The 16,367-nt window shown below is 44.5% G+C and overlaps 1 protein-coding gene across 1 annotated transcript in view; it reads left to right on the forward strand.

Moving 5' to 3' along the window:
• The window catches only part of CD14 (CD14 molecule), a 31,482-nt gene extending 23,760 nt beyond the window's left edge, over nt 1-7,722 (forward strand). The window contains exon 2 of the mRNA XM_073649267.1: nt 5,233-7,722. Coding sequence (XP_073505368.1) covers nt 5,235-6,617 — 1,383 coding nt within the window. The 5' untranslated portion in view covers nt 5,233-5,234 and the 3' untranslated portion in view covers nt 6,618-7,722. The remainder of the gene's footprint in view (nt 1-5,232) is intronic.
• Nucleotides 7,723-16,367: the final 8,645 nt, after the last annotated feature.

Below are 16,367 nucleotides of genomic sequence, written 5' to 3' on the forward strand. Positions count from 1 at the left end.
AGTTAGGGCCTCGGTTCATCGGCCCACTGGAAGTTATCAAACATATCAACCCGGTGGCCTATAAATTGAAACTCCCGGCCAACTTACGGATCCCTAACTCCTTCCATGTATCTCTCCTCAAACCCGTGGTACTTAACTCTTTTTCCAAGTCTACAGGTACGCCTCCTGCTCCGGTTTCCGCTGAGAACGAGTTTGAGGTAGAGAACATTCTGGCCACCAAAAGGGTAAGAGGAAAGACCTTTTTTCTGGTAGATTGGAAGGGGTTTGGTCCTGAGGAGAGAACGTGGGAGCCCCGGGGAACATCCATGCCCCTCTCATCCTTGATAAATTTCTCTCTGGCCTAAAAAAGGGGGGCCTAAAGGGGGGGGTACTAGCGTCGGCGTCCCTGCCTCCTGCTAGGCAGGGACGTTGTTCCCCTCACCTCTCCGCTCCATGCCCGGCGTCTTCTTCCCGCGCTGCTTCCCGGCCACGGTGCTTAGGGCGCGCGCGCGCTCCCCCTCTCTTAAAGGGGCCGCGCGCGCCGTCCTAAGGAGTCCCCGGCCAATGGCCGGAGGACTTCACCATATATAAGGCACCTCCTCCAAAATGGAGGTGCCCGAGCAATGTTGTTGCAAAGCCTTCACTCTGCTTCAGCCCTCAGGTCCCGTTACCAGTTACCTGCCAGTCACCTGCCAGATTCCTGCTTGTTACCTGCCAGTCACCTGCCAGATTCCTGCCTGTTACCTGCCAGTCACCTGTCAGATTCCTGCTTGATACCAGCCTGATATCCGCTTACCTGCTTGCAAGCCTGCGGTCCGACGGTCTGCCCTCCGACACCTGTCAGTCTGTCTATGGACCAGCCTGCCCGCTCACCTGGGAGCACTTACCTGCTACCTGCCTGCTAGCCTACCTGGAGGCTCTGCCGTCACTTGCCGTGACCACCTGCCTGTCCAGAGACTCTTGCCCGCTCACCTGGGAGCGCTCACCTGCTACCTGCCTGCTAGCCTACCTGGAGGCTCTGCCGTCACTTGCCGTGACCACCTGCCTGTCCAGAGACTCTTGCCCGCTCACCTGGGAGCGCTCACCTGCTACCTGCCTGCTAGCCTACCTGGAGGCTCTGCCGTCACTTGCCGTGACCACCTGCCTGTCCAGAGACTCTCGCCCGCTCACCTGGGAGCGCTCACCAGCCACCTGCCTGCTGTCCTTCTACCCAGAGACTGTCCCTGTCACTTGCCGTGACTACCTGCCCTTCTTCCCAGAGACTGTCCCTGTCACTTGCCGTGACTACCTGCCCTTCTACCCAGAGACTGTCCCTGTCACTTGCCGTGACTACCTGCCCGTCTTCCCTGGGAGCCACCCGCTTCCTTACAAGGACCGCCCCCTTGTATAGTTGCTCAGAGGTTCCACCTCCCAGACCCGTTACAATGGGAACCAGGATGGTCACATTACTACAAGATGGGGAAACTACTATAAGAAGTTGGTCAGAGTTGCTATATGGTGCTAATTGTAAGAAACAAAATCACTGAATGTGGCCAATTAGGGGAGACAAAAAAGAAATAAAAATTGTAAAAACTATAAAACTGTACCTTACCCCATAAAATGAATGCCATTTAAAAGAATAAAATAAAAAGCCAAAAATGTTTAAAAAATTATCCAAAAGGTGTATAGAAAAAACAATATGGTATCATTAAAAATTTCATATCACCCTGCAAAGAATGCGGCCCTTCAAATTCACATTTTTTCCATGTGCGGTCCATATACTTAACTAAGTTTGAGACCCCTGCCATACGCCAAACTTAACCTAACAGATAATACATGCTACCGCAACCACGAGCAGCATGTATCAGGCACTGGCTGTATGAACTCATCCAGATATGTTTGAATTTGAAATGCCAAAAAAAAACACACTTTAATCCCCGCCTGGTTGGTTGTGGTCTTGGCCGGTTTATGGTGAAATGATGTTCTTTTCTCTCCCAAATTATAGCAACAACAGTGCTCACTGGAACGTTCAGAAGTTTACAAATTCTTCTGTAACCAATTCCATCAGTATGTTTTGCAACAATAATGTTGAGAAGGTCTTGAGACAGCTCACTGGTTTTACCCATCATGAGATGTTTCTTGTGTGGCACCTTGGTAATGTGACACCTTTTTATACGCCATCAGTTGAACCAGCTGTTATTATTTTTCACTAAGTGGCAGGATTGCTTTCTAATTATTGATAGATTTTAACTGGTGTCATGACTTCCATGGCTTTTTGACCTCTCTTTCTTCATGTTTCAGTTTCAGTGACAGATTTCTATATTTTCTGCTATCCCCGGAAGCTTTCAAAGTATGTTTTTCTCTAAAATGCAACAGCATTTAAGAGTCAAACATACATGGCTGAGATCATACAGCCAGTGACTAACACGTACTGACCTTGGATTAGGCAGCATATATCAGCTGTCTGGTTCCCTTTAATCCAGACCTCAGTGTCAGGACCCAGTGTAGTGAGAAGAACCAGGAGTGAAGAACATTGAGTTGGGTCTCCTGTACCAGTGGATGTTTTTTCAGTCTGGGGAGCAAGATGTTGGTCAATTTTCTTCTACTGAGTAAGGGAGCAGTGTTTGTAGGCCACAATTCTGCATAGAATGACCCCTTACAATGATAGACAATGATGGCATAGCAGCTCCAGAATTTCTAAATGGTCATTGTCGTTTCAACAAGCTTTGTATAAATTATTAGTTCAAGCAAATATAAGAAATTTTGTAAGATATCTTATCACAGAAGTTTGCATCTTCCCCCTTTCACCTGCCTTCTGAAGTTACAATCGACTCTGAAAACAGTTCAAATCCATCATGGTTAATCTTCATGTAAACACACACCACACCTTATTGTAAAAAGTTACCTGAAATCACAGGTACACCTTAACAGACTTGTGCCTGCCCACTCTAGCTAATGCCTGGTTTCGCCTTAACCAGTTAGCTACCAGCCTACCCCTTCTCATGACTCCAGAAAGAATACTTTCCTAATATAACATGGATGAGAACATTCCCTCATTTTTTTCCTCAGAGATTTAATATGAATCCATGACATAAACTTGATTATTTAAATCTGGAGGCACACAGTGGTACGAAGCAAACTATAAGCTTTGCATTACAGATCCTAACAAAAATATTAAGATTTGAGAGTCCTCAGTGGTTGATACCTTTTAATGGCTAACTGAAAAGATGGTAACAAATTCCAAGCTTTCAAGACTATTCAGGCCTCTTAATCAGGTATAGAAAAACACAAAATCTGAAGAATCACATATTTATACACAACAGGGCACAAAAATAAAGCAATAGATGAGACAAGTAACATGAAGCAGAACTATGCGTATGGGAGGGGGAAGAAAGAGTTGTGGCCATAAATATTGGAGCAGTTCATAGATAACGAGTGTGAAAGTTTTATTGTCCTGTGATTGAGGTCAGGTCCAAGGTACTGAAGCCCCCCTGCAGGTGTGAGGATCACATTCCTTAGTTGATGAAGAATGAGATAAATCCATGCGACACATTCATTTCTGCACTTAGTGTGTCAAAGGTTGTCATGAGTTTGTATTCCAAAATTTTTCTGTCTCTCTGAGATTTGAAGTTACCTTTTAATACCAATACCTTCGTGTCCATAATGCTGTAATCAAGGATACAAAATGTTTGGTCACAGGGGACTGATGCAGCAATGGGAAGCAAAATGGTTCCACAGTATGCAAATCTTTTCATGGCTAAGCTTGAAAGTGAATTTTTGTCCTTGTTTCCCATCAGGCCTCTGGCCTACTACCGTTACATTGACAATATTTTAATCATCTGGCCGGAGTCTGCTCAACAGCTGAAGATGTTCCATCAACATTTTAATCAATTTAATCCCACCATCAACCTAACACTCAACTACTCCTGTACTGAAATTAACTTTTTGGACACCATCATTAAGCTACAAAACAATAAAATAGAGATGTCCCTGTACCAGAAATCGATTGACCGTCCAACATACCTTAAATGGGACAGTTTTCATCCAAAACACATAAAAATCTCTGTTGTCTACAGCCAAGCCATCAGATACAATTGGATATGTTCCAACCTTATAGATAGAGATAAACACCATGGTGGACTCAGAAAGACCTATATAAATCAGGGTTACCATCCAAGAACAATTGAAAACAAGATTGCAAGAGCTACCAGAATATCAAGGAATCATCTCCTACATTACAAAACTAAACAAGAAAGCAACCAGGTGCCTCTAGTAGTCACCTACAATCCAAATCTGGAGGTGCTAAGGGGAGCTGCATGGAAATTACAACCTTTATTACAAAAAGATGCCCGGTTACAATCCATATTTCCAGCCCCCCCACTTCTGTGTTTTAGGCAGCCCCCAAATATAAGAAGCATCATTGTTAGAAGCTCCCTGTCCTCCCCACCAGCTACAGGAACCTTTCCCTGCAACCAGAAAAAGTATAAAACCTGTCCATTTATAATAACCATGGACAAGATAAAGATCCCCAACTCACATCAGGACTACAAGATCCCAGGTACTTTCAGTTGCATCACATCTAATGTAGTGTACGTAATTATATGTACCAAATGTCCAGCTGGGGTCTGTATGTAAGGGAAGACAGGACAAAAACTTAGAACAAGGATGAATTCTCATCGCCATACAATAAAAGAAAAAAAGATCTACCTGTGGCCAAACATTTTTGTATCCCAGATCACAACATCATGCGCATGAAGTTACTGGTATTAAAAGGTAACTTCAAATCTCAGAGAGACAGAAAATTTGGGAATACAAACTCATGACAACCTTTGACACACTCAGTGCAGGAATGAATGTGTCACATGTATTTATGTATTTTCTACATCAATTAAGGAATATGCTCCTCAGACCTGTGGGGGCATCAGTGCCCTGGACCAAACCTCAATCACAGGACAATAAAACTTTCACACTCCTTATGTATGAACTACTCCAATATTTATGGCCACAACTCTTTCTCCCCCCTCCCATATTCTTCAGATTTTGTGTTATTCTATACCTGATGAAGAGGCCTGAGTAGTCTTGAAAGCTTACAATTTGTTACCATCTTTTCAGTTAGCCATTAAAAGGTATCAACCACTGAGGACTCTCAAATCTTAAATTTTTTCTATCGACTGACTAACATGGTACAAAGATATATCTTTTTCCTAGATCCGTACAATACACTGATCATGTTTAGTATATCTCAGAAATTAATTGTGTCATTATTTCTTTTAGAAATGAAGATGAAGATCTACTATTCACTTATTCTCACACTTCTGTTTGCTCAGAAGGTTCATGGAGACTGTCTATATGATAAGTACCTCAGACATTGCTCCTGTTCACTCCTTGAGTTGAATAACATAATGTCCATCCTTCCATGTGCCGCAGCCACTAGTTTTGAATTTAATGGAGGAACTTTCATCAACACTGAAGAGTTTTCTGTACTAGACATAAAAACGGTTTGGGAAATAACAGGTGTTTCCTTGACCAAGATCAGTTTTGTCAATGTTGTGTTGTCAGAGGACTTCTTGGCTACTTTTGTAAGTGTAATATATCAGGTACCTGTTGACCTCCTATCGTTTGAAAACACAACCTTCGTCGGACAATCTGTTGGATTTAATTTAAGGGCATTGCCTCCTCATATATTATCTCTACAGTTCATCAATGTCTCTTCAAACCCATTAATCCAGAGAGATACTGCCTTCTATAGGTTTGGAAACTGGATGTCCATTTTGAAGAACCTAACTGTGAAGGAGTCACAATTAAGAGGAGTTCCTTGTGACGCCACTTTACTCTTTCAATCCTTGTCAACTTTAGATCTTTCAGAAAATCTCTTCTCGGATGACAGCGTCTCCTCCATGTTTTGTAATGGTGCTTATCCTAATCTCCAAACATTAAAACTAAGAAGCAGCAATTTTAGTAATTATGAGACTTTGTGCCAAGCACTAAGCAGGTACGACCAACTCAGACACTTAGACTTAAGTCTCAATGACTTTTCTAAGACATCAAATTCTTTATGTAAGTGGCAGCCATCTTTAAGTCATCTAAATCTATCTAATACAGGTTTGGAACAAGAGGGTATCAGTCTACCACCCAATTGTGAAGTATTAGATCTAAGCTACAACAGAATTGAATTCTTAAATATTTCTGTGCCAAAACTCAGAGAGTTGTATTTGTCCTTCACTATGCTTTCTACTCTTTCCTCCATGGGCCATATGCCTCTTTTACAAATTCTAGCTGTAGACGGGAATCCGATAAAGATGCTACAAGTTAGTCAGATACAAACATTCAAGAATTTGAGGAGCTTTAAAGGTGATAATATCCCATACACCTGTTCTTGCTCTTTTATAAAAGAAATGAAAGCAATTACAATGTCTAACTTGACGGTTCAGGGATGGCCAGATGGATATGTATGTGATTCTCCTGAAACGTTTAATGGTAAGCTAATCAATGACGTCAACCATTCAATGTTTGACTGCCACACACAACTCCTAACTGGTGTCATATGTATTGTAATATTAATATTGTGCGTGTCTGTTGTAATTTGCTTTGTTAAAATTTGCCGAAGTAACAAAACAAGATCTCAGTGCATGGATGCCGGAAATTCAAATAGCGTGTAACTGGGAATACATGTGGAAGGATCCAGAAACAATGTCAGTTTTTATTAGTCTATTCTCATATAAGACATTAGTCCTGGCTGTTGCAGCAGTGACTGTGAATGGAGAGGTGATTGCACATTTATTCTCTCTCATGTTATTGCAATGACTATAGTTAAGCATGTGACATGTGGGTCTATATAGTAGCTGTAGACACAACATGGTAGGATATTTTTTTTATTAGCACTGCTTTTAAAGGGAACCTGCAGAAACTTCTCCGTCCCAGCAATTGATATGATAGTGTGGCCCTTTAAATTATGTCAGTCAAGCCCTCTATGAACCCAAAGTGCTGCTTCAGCATTGAAAAATCACATTTTTAAGTAGTGTACATGTGTCTGCAAGTGCATTGTGGAGTGAAGATGAACTTACAGCTTCTCAGCCTCCTGCTAGCAGCAGGACTAGCATCACTCTCCACTGACTAATTGACATATCTTTGAAAGGGCCACACATACATATAAATGGTTTAGAGGAGAGGTGTTAAAGTTTCTGACAGATTCTTTCTAACCTGCAAAGTTGTTTTATTTTTTCTTATTTAGAGCTTTTACTAAACGCCACGGCCCCACTATCAGTATTTGGTCAGTGGGAGCCAGAACCAGGAGTGGGTGATAAATGCAGAATTGGTGACTTGTTTCTATTATAACTTTTCTCTGATTGTTCCTCACCTGGTTTTGTCTCCCACTCCTGAGAAAAAATACTGACCGAACACTGACCAAATACTGATAGTGGGGCCGTGGCCAAAGAAATAAAAACTTGATGACCAACATAGGCGCTGTATCTGCGATATTTTTATATATGGCTGTACAAATGCCCCAGAATGCTGGTTCATCTTACAATGCTCTCTCATATTAACTTTCATACTTTATGACAGAATGTTCCTAATTGTCCCAATGTAATAAATAATGGCGGTGTCCTAGCTTCATAACGATTGATCCTCTATTGTGCCATTATTTGCAACATATTTTCAGAATTGCTTTTTATCAAATTTATATTTTTGTATTACCTAAGTATTCATTTATCTTGTAAATATCATAATTTATTGAATCAAATTTTAAGAAAGCCTTTAATAAATATCTACGTATTGTCACTTTTTTATTTTATTTTACGTGAGTGTATTTTTTTTTGTGATAGATAGATATGCACAAATTATATAATTATGTAATGTCAGCCCCTCAAGGATCAGCAAGAAGTATATACATTTTCAGCAATAACACTACTATATCCTCCTTTCTAGGTTCAGGTCCCAGAGGTCAATATATCACAAACTATTGAAAACAGGAAAACTCCTGCAGTGGAAAATCAGCTGCGAAACACAAGTGTGGATATCATTGCAAAAATGATGCAGTTAATGCATGTCAATATATGCTGCGGATGTTAATGCAGATTTCACCATTCGGTCACGGCCCCACTATCAGTATTTGGTCAGTATTCGGTCAGTATTTTTTCTCGGGAGTGGGAGCCAAAACCAGGAGTGGGTGATAAATGCTGAATCGGTGACTTGTTTCTATTAGACCTTTTCTCTGATTGTTCCTCACCTGCTTTCTGAGAAAAAATACCGACCGTATACTGATAGTGGGACCGTGGCCTTAGCAATATAATGGATTGTAAATCAACAGCGCCTGTCAATTTACTTACATATATTCTCTTCAGATTGTGAATGAAATTTCTAAACATACCCAGTGCTGCTAATGCGAAACACAGCTGCATATTACTTCTGTAGGAATGTAGTCTTAAAGGATTATTTTCAATATCACTCCTGAACCACCACATTGCCGGCCTGAACTGTGCGCTCTCCATTGCTGCAGCTTTGCCTCTGATGCTGGCGAGACAGAGCATCAGCACATTGCTTGCAAGCTCTATAACAAAGAGGCAGTAAGCACTGTGCTACTTTCCTAGGAGACCGGCCACCACTGATACACGGTGTGCACAATTATAAGGTAAGTGAGTATTTTGACTATATCATAATTTTCCATCTCCAAGCTGCATAAACTTGAATGTTTATTGGATGAAGCCGATTAGGTGATGTGAATTTGTGCAATGAGGGGAGTGTGGCCATAGGATACAAAACCCTTTATAAGGTAGTGTCTCCAGTACATGTGGTGACAGTTTTCACACTTACTGGAGACACTTACACACATAGACCCATTTAAATCTATGGGGCTAAGCACATGTCTGTGTGTGCACACAGACCGCTTGTCCATGTGACCCACCCGTGGACATGTTCGTTTTTTTTCCGGCAGCATGGACGTCAATATGTCTCGAACACGTGCACATGGATGATATCTGGTGCATCATCCATGTGCCATCTCTGTGACACGTACCGGAATAGAAATGACAGATGTTTAGGTGTTAGAATAGATAGATAAATAGATATCCAAGCAAATAGAGGCAGCACTCCAAGGTCCAAAATGTGCAGATTTTATTGACCCATTTTGATGGCGACTGCTTGTTAAAGTTCCACAATTGGAACAAAATGTTGTCATTAAAATGGGTCAATAAAGTCTGCACATTTTGGACTTTGGAGTGCTGCCTCTGTTTGCTTGGATATTTAAAGGTTTGGTTTTGCATGTGAGGCTTTGCACCCAATTTTTGCATCTTTTCTACTGCTGATGCTGCACTATTTTTTTCATTCTCTAGATAGATAGATAGATGTCCATGAGATATATAATTATATCTACACCTTCCCAGCCTATTAATATCAGCTCACAGCTGTCTGCTTAGCCTTTACTGGTTATTAAAAATGGGGGGACCCTAAAAAAATTACATGAGGTCCCCCCCTATTTTTATTAACCAGCAAGGGCTAAGCAGACAGCTGCGGGCTGATATTAATAGGCTGGGAAGGTAAATGGATATTGGCTCCTTCCCAGCCTAATGAAACCAGAAATGGTGTGGTGGCAATTGGGGTAATAGTTTTGGGGTTGATGTCAGCTGTATAATGTCCGCTGACATCAAGTCCAGGGGTTAAGTAATGGAGAGGCGTCTGTGAGACCCATTAGTAACCCCGTAGTCAAAAGAAATAAACACATAAAAAAAGTCCTTTATTTGTTAAAAAAAAAAACACTCCTCGGCAAATTCCCTCTTTTACCTATTTATTACCAAAAAAAAAAAATCCACAGTGGTCCGCCGAAGTCCATATGGAGCTCCCACGATGATCCCAGTCTTCTTCGTCCAGTCTATGGAGACCTGTTTAGACAACGAAGCCCCATAGACTGGAACTGCAGCCACTGTCAGTTCTCACGCTGCGTAGACTGCTGTGACAAGTGGTGACATCAGTAAAGTTACCGTAGTTCAGAGCCACTGAACTGCTGTAACCTTACTGATGTCACTGCTCGCAGCGTGAGAACTTACTGCACAGCGTGAGTACCCCATATTTCTTACTTCTCTGGTGACAAAGGTGAACCACAGTTGAGTAATGATAGTGCAGCTTTGAGGGTTTCTTCTACCGCTTTCAGCTCTCTGAAATTTGATGATTGGCAGCTTATGTCTTATGGCCAGACCCCTTGAAAGGAAATGCAGGAGACCATTGCTCCCCATCTTCTTTTGCTGGCATCCATCATTATAGTTGTCAGTGGAAAAACAGGCGCAGATGATAAGGCAGCGCGATCGACCTCACTGCATGACGAAATCCAGGTAATCTTTTCGCCCCAGTGCCTGCTGCCCACAGAACACCAGGATAACCTATTCATGCTCCAAGGGACAACAAAAACACTGAGGATAGGAGGTTGGGAGGGACTATTTAACCTCTTTGTGTTTCCTGTATCTATTAGGGTAGGGAGGTAAACTCCTGTTGAGCTATTGGGCGAATGAGATTCTCCCATCACCGAGACTTTGGGACTCTGAAAAGCCAAAACTTGTTACAAGTCTTATAGAGTGATGCAACACTCTTGAAATTGTTAAGATATGGAGGCGCGATCACAGAACTATCAAAAGTTTTGCTGCAAATAGTCAACAATTTCACAAAAAAATGTGTTGAGGAAAAAAGACACACGTGTCACGGGTGTGTCGCCACGAAGATCGTCGCGATTACACAGCCTGACTTCTCGCAGCTGAGTTTTTGGTGCTTGGTGTTTTTCGGCAGGGAGGGAGTTAATTCTCTCTCTCTGTGCTAGACGAGTGTTATGATCTGCTACAGAGACTAAGGAAAGACAGGAGATCTGTCCCTACAATAGAACTAAACTAGATCCCTACGATGTAACGGGGAACCTGATCCTGCGATCAGACCCGCTAAAGTCCTCGGCTAGTCTGTATGAAGACCTATAGATGTGAGGGAGGGATCCCTACAAGAACTAGGGACTGGGATAAGTTGGACACCTCCTAGCAGAAATAGTAGCAGTCAAAGACAAACACACAACAAAAAGCATAGAGGTCAGAAGACCTAGCAAAACTAACAGAGAACGGCAACAGAGCACCAAGCTAGCTCAAGAGTAGTAAATACAATGAAGTCCAGCAAAGCCAGGAGGGCGGAGCCGGATTAAATAGGCAAAAATGGTCATGTGACCAGCAAACTAAAAAAAACCTAACAGGAGAGTTCTAACAACGAGGCCCAGCCTCACCCAGCTGCAGTTAATTCTGTAGTATTGGGACTCCTTCAAATACCTGCCGTTCTGATAGGGTAGTTGTCGGTGAAAGCTTCTCATGCAGACTATCAGAGCGATACGTGGTATTGTGGAGTTAGGGGCGAAGTGTACTCGGTGTGGTTTTTTCCCTTCCTCGCTTTATTCTTTATCCCCTTACCCGTTGGTGTTCCCTCCGTTGTAGTGGTGTAAGTTTTTGTATGCGAGGTGGTTTTGGTTTGCCCCTTGTACTGTCTCGTTTGTCTTGTACTGTGTTTAGCATATACGGACCTGTCCCCAATTGTTGTGATCGGGGTCCTTCTCAGGACTAGATTACTGAGGTTCAGGGATTCTCAGGAGATAGGTTTACGCTGGCGGCCTGGACCTCTGTACCATCAACAGTACCTCCAGGTAGAGGGATTAGGCAGGGCCTCAGTGTAGGGTCAGCATAGGCTCCTGACCTCCTGAACGCCGAGACAGCGTGACATTTTCACCGACCCACTAAAAGATTCTCTCCAGCCACCATGGATCCAGTAGCCAATATAGCTCGGCAGTTGCAGAGTTTGTCCTTGGAGCTGGCGGACGTTAAGTCCAAGGTTTTGTATCCCCTGGAGCAAGCCGGATCAGAACCCAAAGTAGCTCTCCCTGACAGGTTCACGGGGGGGCGGGACAAGTTTTTTGTTTTCCAGGAGGCATGTAAGTTGTACTTTCGGCTGCGGCCTCGGTCATCGGGGAGTGAAGAACAAAGGGTGGGAATAGTTATCTCGCTCCTTCAAGGGGACCCCCAATCTTGGGCGTTCTCTCTTCCCCCGGGCTCTCCGGTCAGTGGATGGGTTTTTCTCTGCTCTGGGTCTTGTATATGATGACCCGGATCGGATCTCCCTAGCTGAATCTAAGTTACGTAGGATCCAGCAGGGAGATCGTCCAGCGGAGGAATTCTGTTCAGAGTTCCGTAGGTGGGCCACGGACACCCAGTGGAATGACCCGGCTCTTCGGAGCCAGTTTTGTCAAGGTTTATCTGACAAATTAAAGGATATGTTGGCACAGTATGACTCTCCCGCGTCGCTGGAAGCCGCTATGACCCTTGTATTCGCATTGACAGACAGCTTCGGGAGAGGTGCGGGATAACTCCACCCCCTGTGATGACTCCACCTTCTACAAGGGTCCCTTATATGGAGGTTCCCCTGGTCAGTCCAGAAGAGCCTATGCAGTTAGGAGGGACATCCTTTCGGGGGAGGGGACCGGCGGTGCGCCACAAGACAGGAAGGTGTTTCTTCTGCGGGAGAAAGGGACATTTTATTGGGGGGTGTTCTTCCCGTCCTTTTCAGAGCAAAGAGTCGTCGGAAAACTATTGATCCCAGGTTGTGTGGTGGACGGCAATCTGGGAGTAGGTATTTCGTCCCTAGGTTCGTCTCAGTTTCTTGTACCGGCGGAGGTGGTGGTGGGTACGAGAACTGAGAGGTTATCTGTTCTTCTGGATAGTGGGGCCGGGGCTAATCTGGTGGACGCTCGGTTTGCTCGGGTTCAAGGTATGCGATTGAGTGTGTTGGCTAAACCCATCCCTATATTCTCGATCGACGCCAGGCCTCTCGGTCAGGGAAGTTTTTCGCAAGCGGTGCATAACATAAATCTTCAAGTGGGGGTGTTACATAAAGAACTGTTGTCTTGTTACGTGTTGGAGGGTCTTCCCACTCCTATTGTGTTGGGCCTTCCTTGGTTAACTAAGCATAACCTGGTTATTAATTGGCAATCTAGAGAGATAAGCCAATGGAGTGATTTCTGTAAAAAAAACTGCATGAATACGGTCATCGGTACGGTCGCTCCTAGGGTCTTACCCCCATTTCTGGCTGACTTTGAGGATGTGTTCTCGGAAAGAGGGTGTCAGGAGCTACCTCCTCATCACGTGTATGACTGTTCGGTAAAACTGCTTCCTGGGGCCAAGTTACCTAAATCTAGGTTGTATAATTTGTCTGGTCCGGAGAGGCAGGCCATGAAGGATTATATTTCAGAGAGTCTGGCTAAGGGGCATATTAGACCTTCATCTTCCCCGGTGGCCGCGGGGTTCTTCTTTGTGAAGAAGAAAGATGGAGGCCTACGCCCTTGCCTGGATTTCCGTGAACTTAATCGGATTACGGTCCGAGATCCGTATCCGCTCCCACTTATCCCCGATCTCTTCAATCAGATCGTGGGCGCCAAATGGTTCTCTAAATTGGATCTCAGGGAGGCGTACAATCTGATTAGGATGAAGGAGGGGGATGAGTGGAAGACGGCTTTTAACACTCCGGAGGGACATTATGAGAACCTTGTCATGCCATTTGGTCTGACTAATGCCCCGGCGGTGTTCCAACACTTTGTTAATGACATTTTTCGCTGCCTGGTGGGTCAGTTTGTTGTTATTTATCTGGATGACATCTTAATTTACTCGCCTGATCTTGTGTCTCTTCAGGAGCATGTTAGGCAGGTGTTACAGATCTTGCGGGATAATAAACTGTACGCCAAGTGGGAAAAGTGTGTGTTCGCCGTTCAGGAACTCCAGTTTCTAGGCTTCCTGGTGTCAGCGTCTGGTTTTCGTATGGACCCTGGGAAAGTGCGGGCAGTTCTTGAGTGGGATCTGCCAGAGAATCTTAAGGCACTACAACGTTTTCTGGGGTTTGCTAATTATTACCGGAAATTCATTCGTAATTTCTCGTCCTTGGTTAAACCTCTCACAGACATGACAAAAAAAGGGACGGATTTTTCTTGGTGGTCTGACAAGGCTTGTCAAGCTTTCTCCTCCTTGAAAAAATGTTTTGCCTCGGCACCCATACTCATTCAACCTGATGCGTCACAGCCATTCATTGTAGAGGTAGACGCTTCTGAGGTAGGGGTAGGGGCAGTATTATCACAAGGTTCGTCTCCTGGTAAATGACGTCCGTGCGCTTTTTTCTCTAAAAATTTGTCGTCCGCTGAGAGGAATTACGATGTCGGCAATAGGGAACTCTTGGCCATTAAGTTAGCTTTTGAGGAGTGGCGCCATTTTTTGGAGGGGGCTATCCATCCGGTCACCGTCATCACCGATCACAAGAACCTGCTATATCTGGAGTCCGCAAACGTCTGAATCCCAGACAAGCTAGGTGGTCATTGTTTTTTACCAGGTTTAATTTTGTCGTCACATATCGTCCTGGATCAAAAAATGTAAAGGCGGATGCCTTATCTCGTAGTTTCCCTGGGGCCGGGAATACGGATGACCCGGTTCCTATCCTTCAGGAGGGGGTGGTGGTGTCGGCAGTATGCTCTGAGCTTGAGGAGGAAGTATTGGAGGCTCAGGGGGACGCCCCTGTTGGACCTCCTGGGAGACTGTTTGTTCCAGATCAGTTGCGACAAAAGGTGATCGAGGTACACCATAACTCAGCTTTGGCAGGACACCCAGGGAGTAAAGCAACTGTGGATCTCCTTTCGCGTCGGTTTTGGTGGCCTAATTTACATAGGGAGGTGGGAACTTTTGTTGCGTCCTGTGGGGTTTGTGCGCGCTCTAAGACCCCACGTACCCGTCCGTCTGGGGCTCTCTTACCTTTGAAGATCCCGGAGCGTCCTTGGACTCATCTGTCTATGGACTTTATTACGGATCTCCCGCCATCTTCGGGTAAAACGGTCATACTCGTTGTAGTGGACAGATTCAGCAAGATGGCACATTTTATCGCTTTTCCTGCTCTTCCTAATGTTAAGACTCTTGCGCAGGTGTTCATTGGGGAGATTGTAAGGCTTCACGGTGTACCCTCTGATGTGGTGTCAGATCGGGGGTCTCAGTTTGTGTCCAAATTCTGGAGGGCATTTTGTACACGGCGGGGGATGCATTTATCGTTTTCTTCGGCTTTTCATCCTCAGACCAATGGTCAGACGGAACGTCTGAACCAGAGTTTGGAGACATATCTCCGGTGTTTTGTGTCAGAGAACCAGGAGGACTGGGCTTCTTTCTTACCTCTGGCGGAGTTTGCTCTTAATAATAGGCGGAGTGAGTCCACTGGTAAGTCCCCGTTTTTTGGGGCATATGGTTTTCACCCCCAGTTTTGTACTTTCAATAGGGGGGGCTCTTCGGGGGTTCCTGAGGAGGAACGATTTTCGTCATCACTCGCTTCGATATGGAAAGGGGTGCTGTATAATCTAAGTACTATGGGGAACCGATACAAACGTATGGCTGATAGGAAGAGAGTGTCTGGTCCGGACCTAAGTGTGAACGATCGGGTATGGTTGTCTACCAAGAATATAAAACTTAAGGTTCCCTTCTGGAAACTGGGTCCCAGGTTCATCGGGCCGTATAGGATCTGCTCTATAATTAATCCGGTGGCATTTCGTCTTGACCTCCCCTCTACTTTTAAAATTCACAACGTGTTCCACAGATCTTTGCTTAAAAGGTATGTGGCGCCGGTGATACCGTCACCTTTACCTCCTCCTCCTGTGGTGGTCAATAGTAACTTGGAGTTTCAGGTATCGAAAGTCATCGATTCACGTTTTAATCGCCGGTCCCTTCAGTACCTGGTTCATTGGAAGGGGTATGGTCCTGAGGAGAGGATGTGGGTTCCTGCGTCGGATATTAACGCAGACCGATTAATTCGGGCCTTCCACACAACTCACCTGGATAAACCTAGTCCTGAGGGTCCGGAGGCCCCTCGTAGAAGGGGGGGTACTGTCACGGGTGTGTCGCCACGAAGATCGTCGCGATTACACAGCCTGACTTCTCGCAGCTGAGTTTTTGGTGCTTGGTGTTTTTCGGCAGGGAGGGAGTTAATTCTCTTTCTCTGTGCTAGACGAGGCCCAGCCTCACCCAGCTGCAGTTAATTCTGCAGTATTGGGACTCCTTCAAATACCTGCCATTCTGATAGGGTAGTTGTCGGTGAAAGCTTCTCATGCAGACTATCAGAGCGATACGTGGTATTGTGGAGTTATTCTTTATCCCCTTACCCGTTGGTGTTCCCTCCGTTGTAGTGGTGTAAGTTTTTGTATGCGAGGTGGTTTTTGGTTTGCCCCTTGTACTGTCTCGTTCGTCTTGTACTGTGTTTAGCATATACGGACCTGTCCCCAATTGTTGTGATCGGGGTCCTTCTCAGGACTAGATTACTGAGGTTCAGGGATTCTCAGGAGGTAGGTTTATGCTGGCGGCCTGGACCTCTGTACCATCAACAGTACC

Source organism: Phyllobates terribilis, unplaced genomic scaffold (assembly GCF_046119375.1).
Source record: "Phyllobates terribilis strain yellow unplaced genomic scaffold, ASM4611937v1 Scaffold_10__3_contigs__length_209671492, whole genome shotgun sequence".
NCBI lineage: Eukaryota > Metazoa > Chordata > Amphibia > Anura > Dendrobatidae > Phyllobates > Phyllobates terribilis.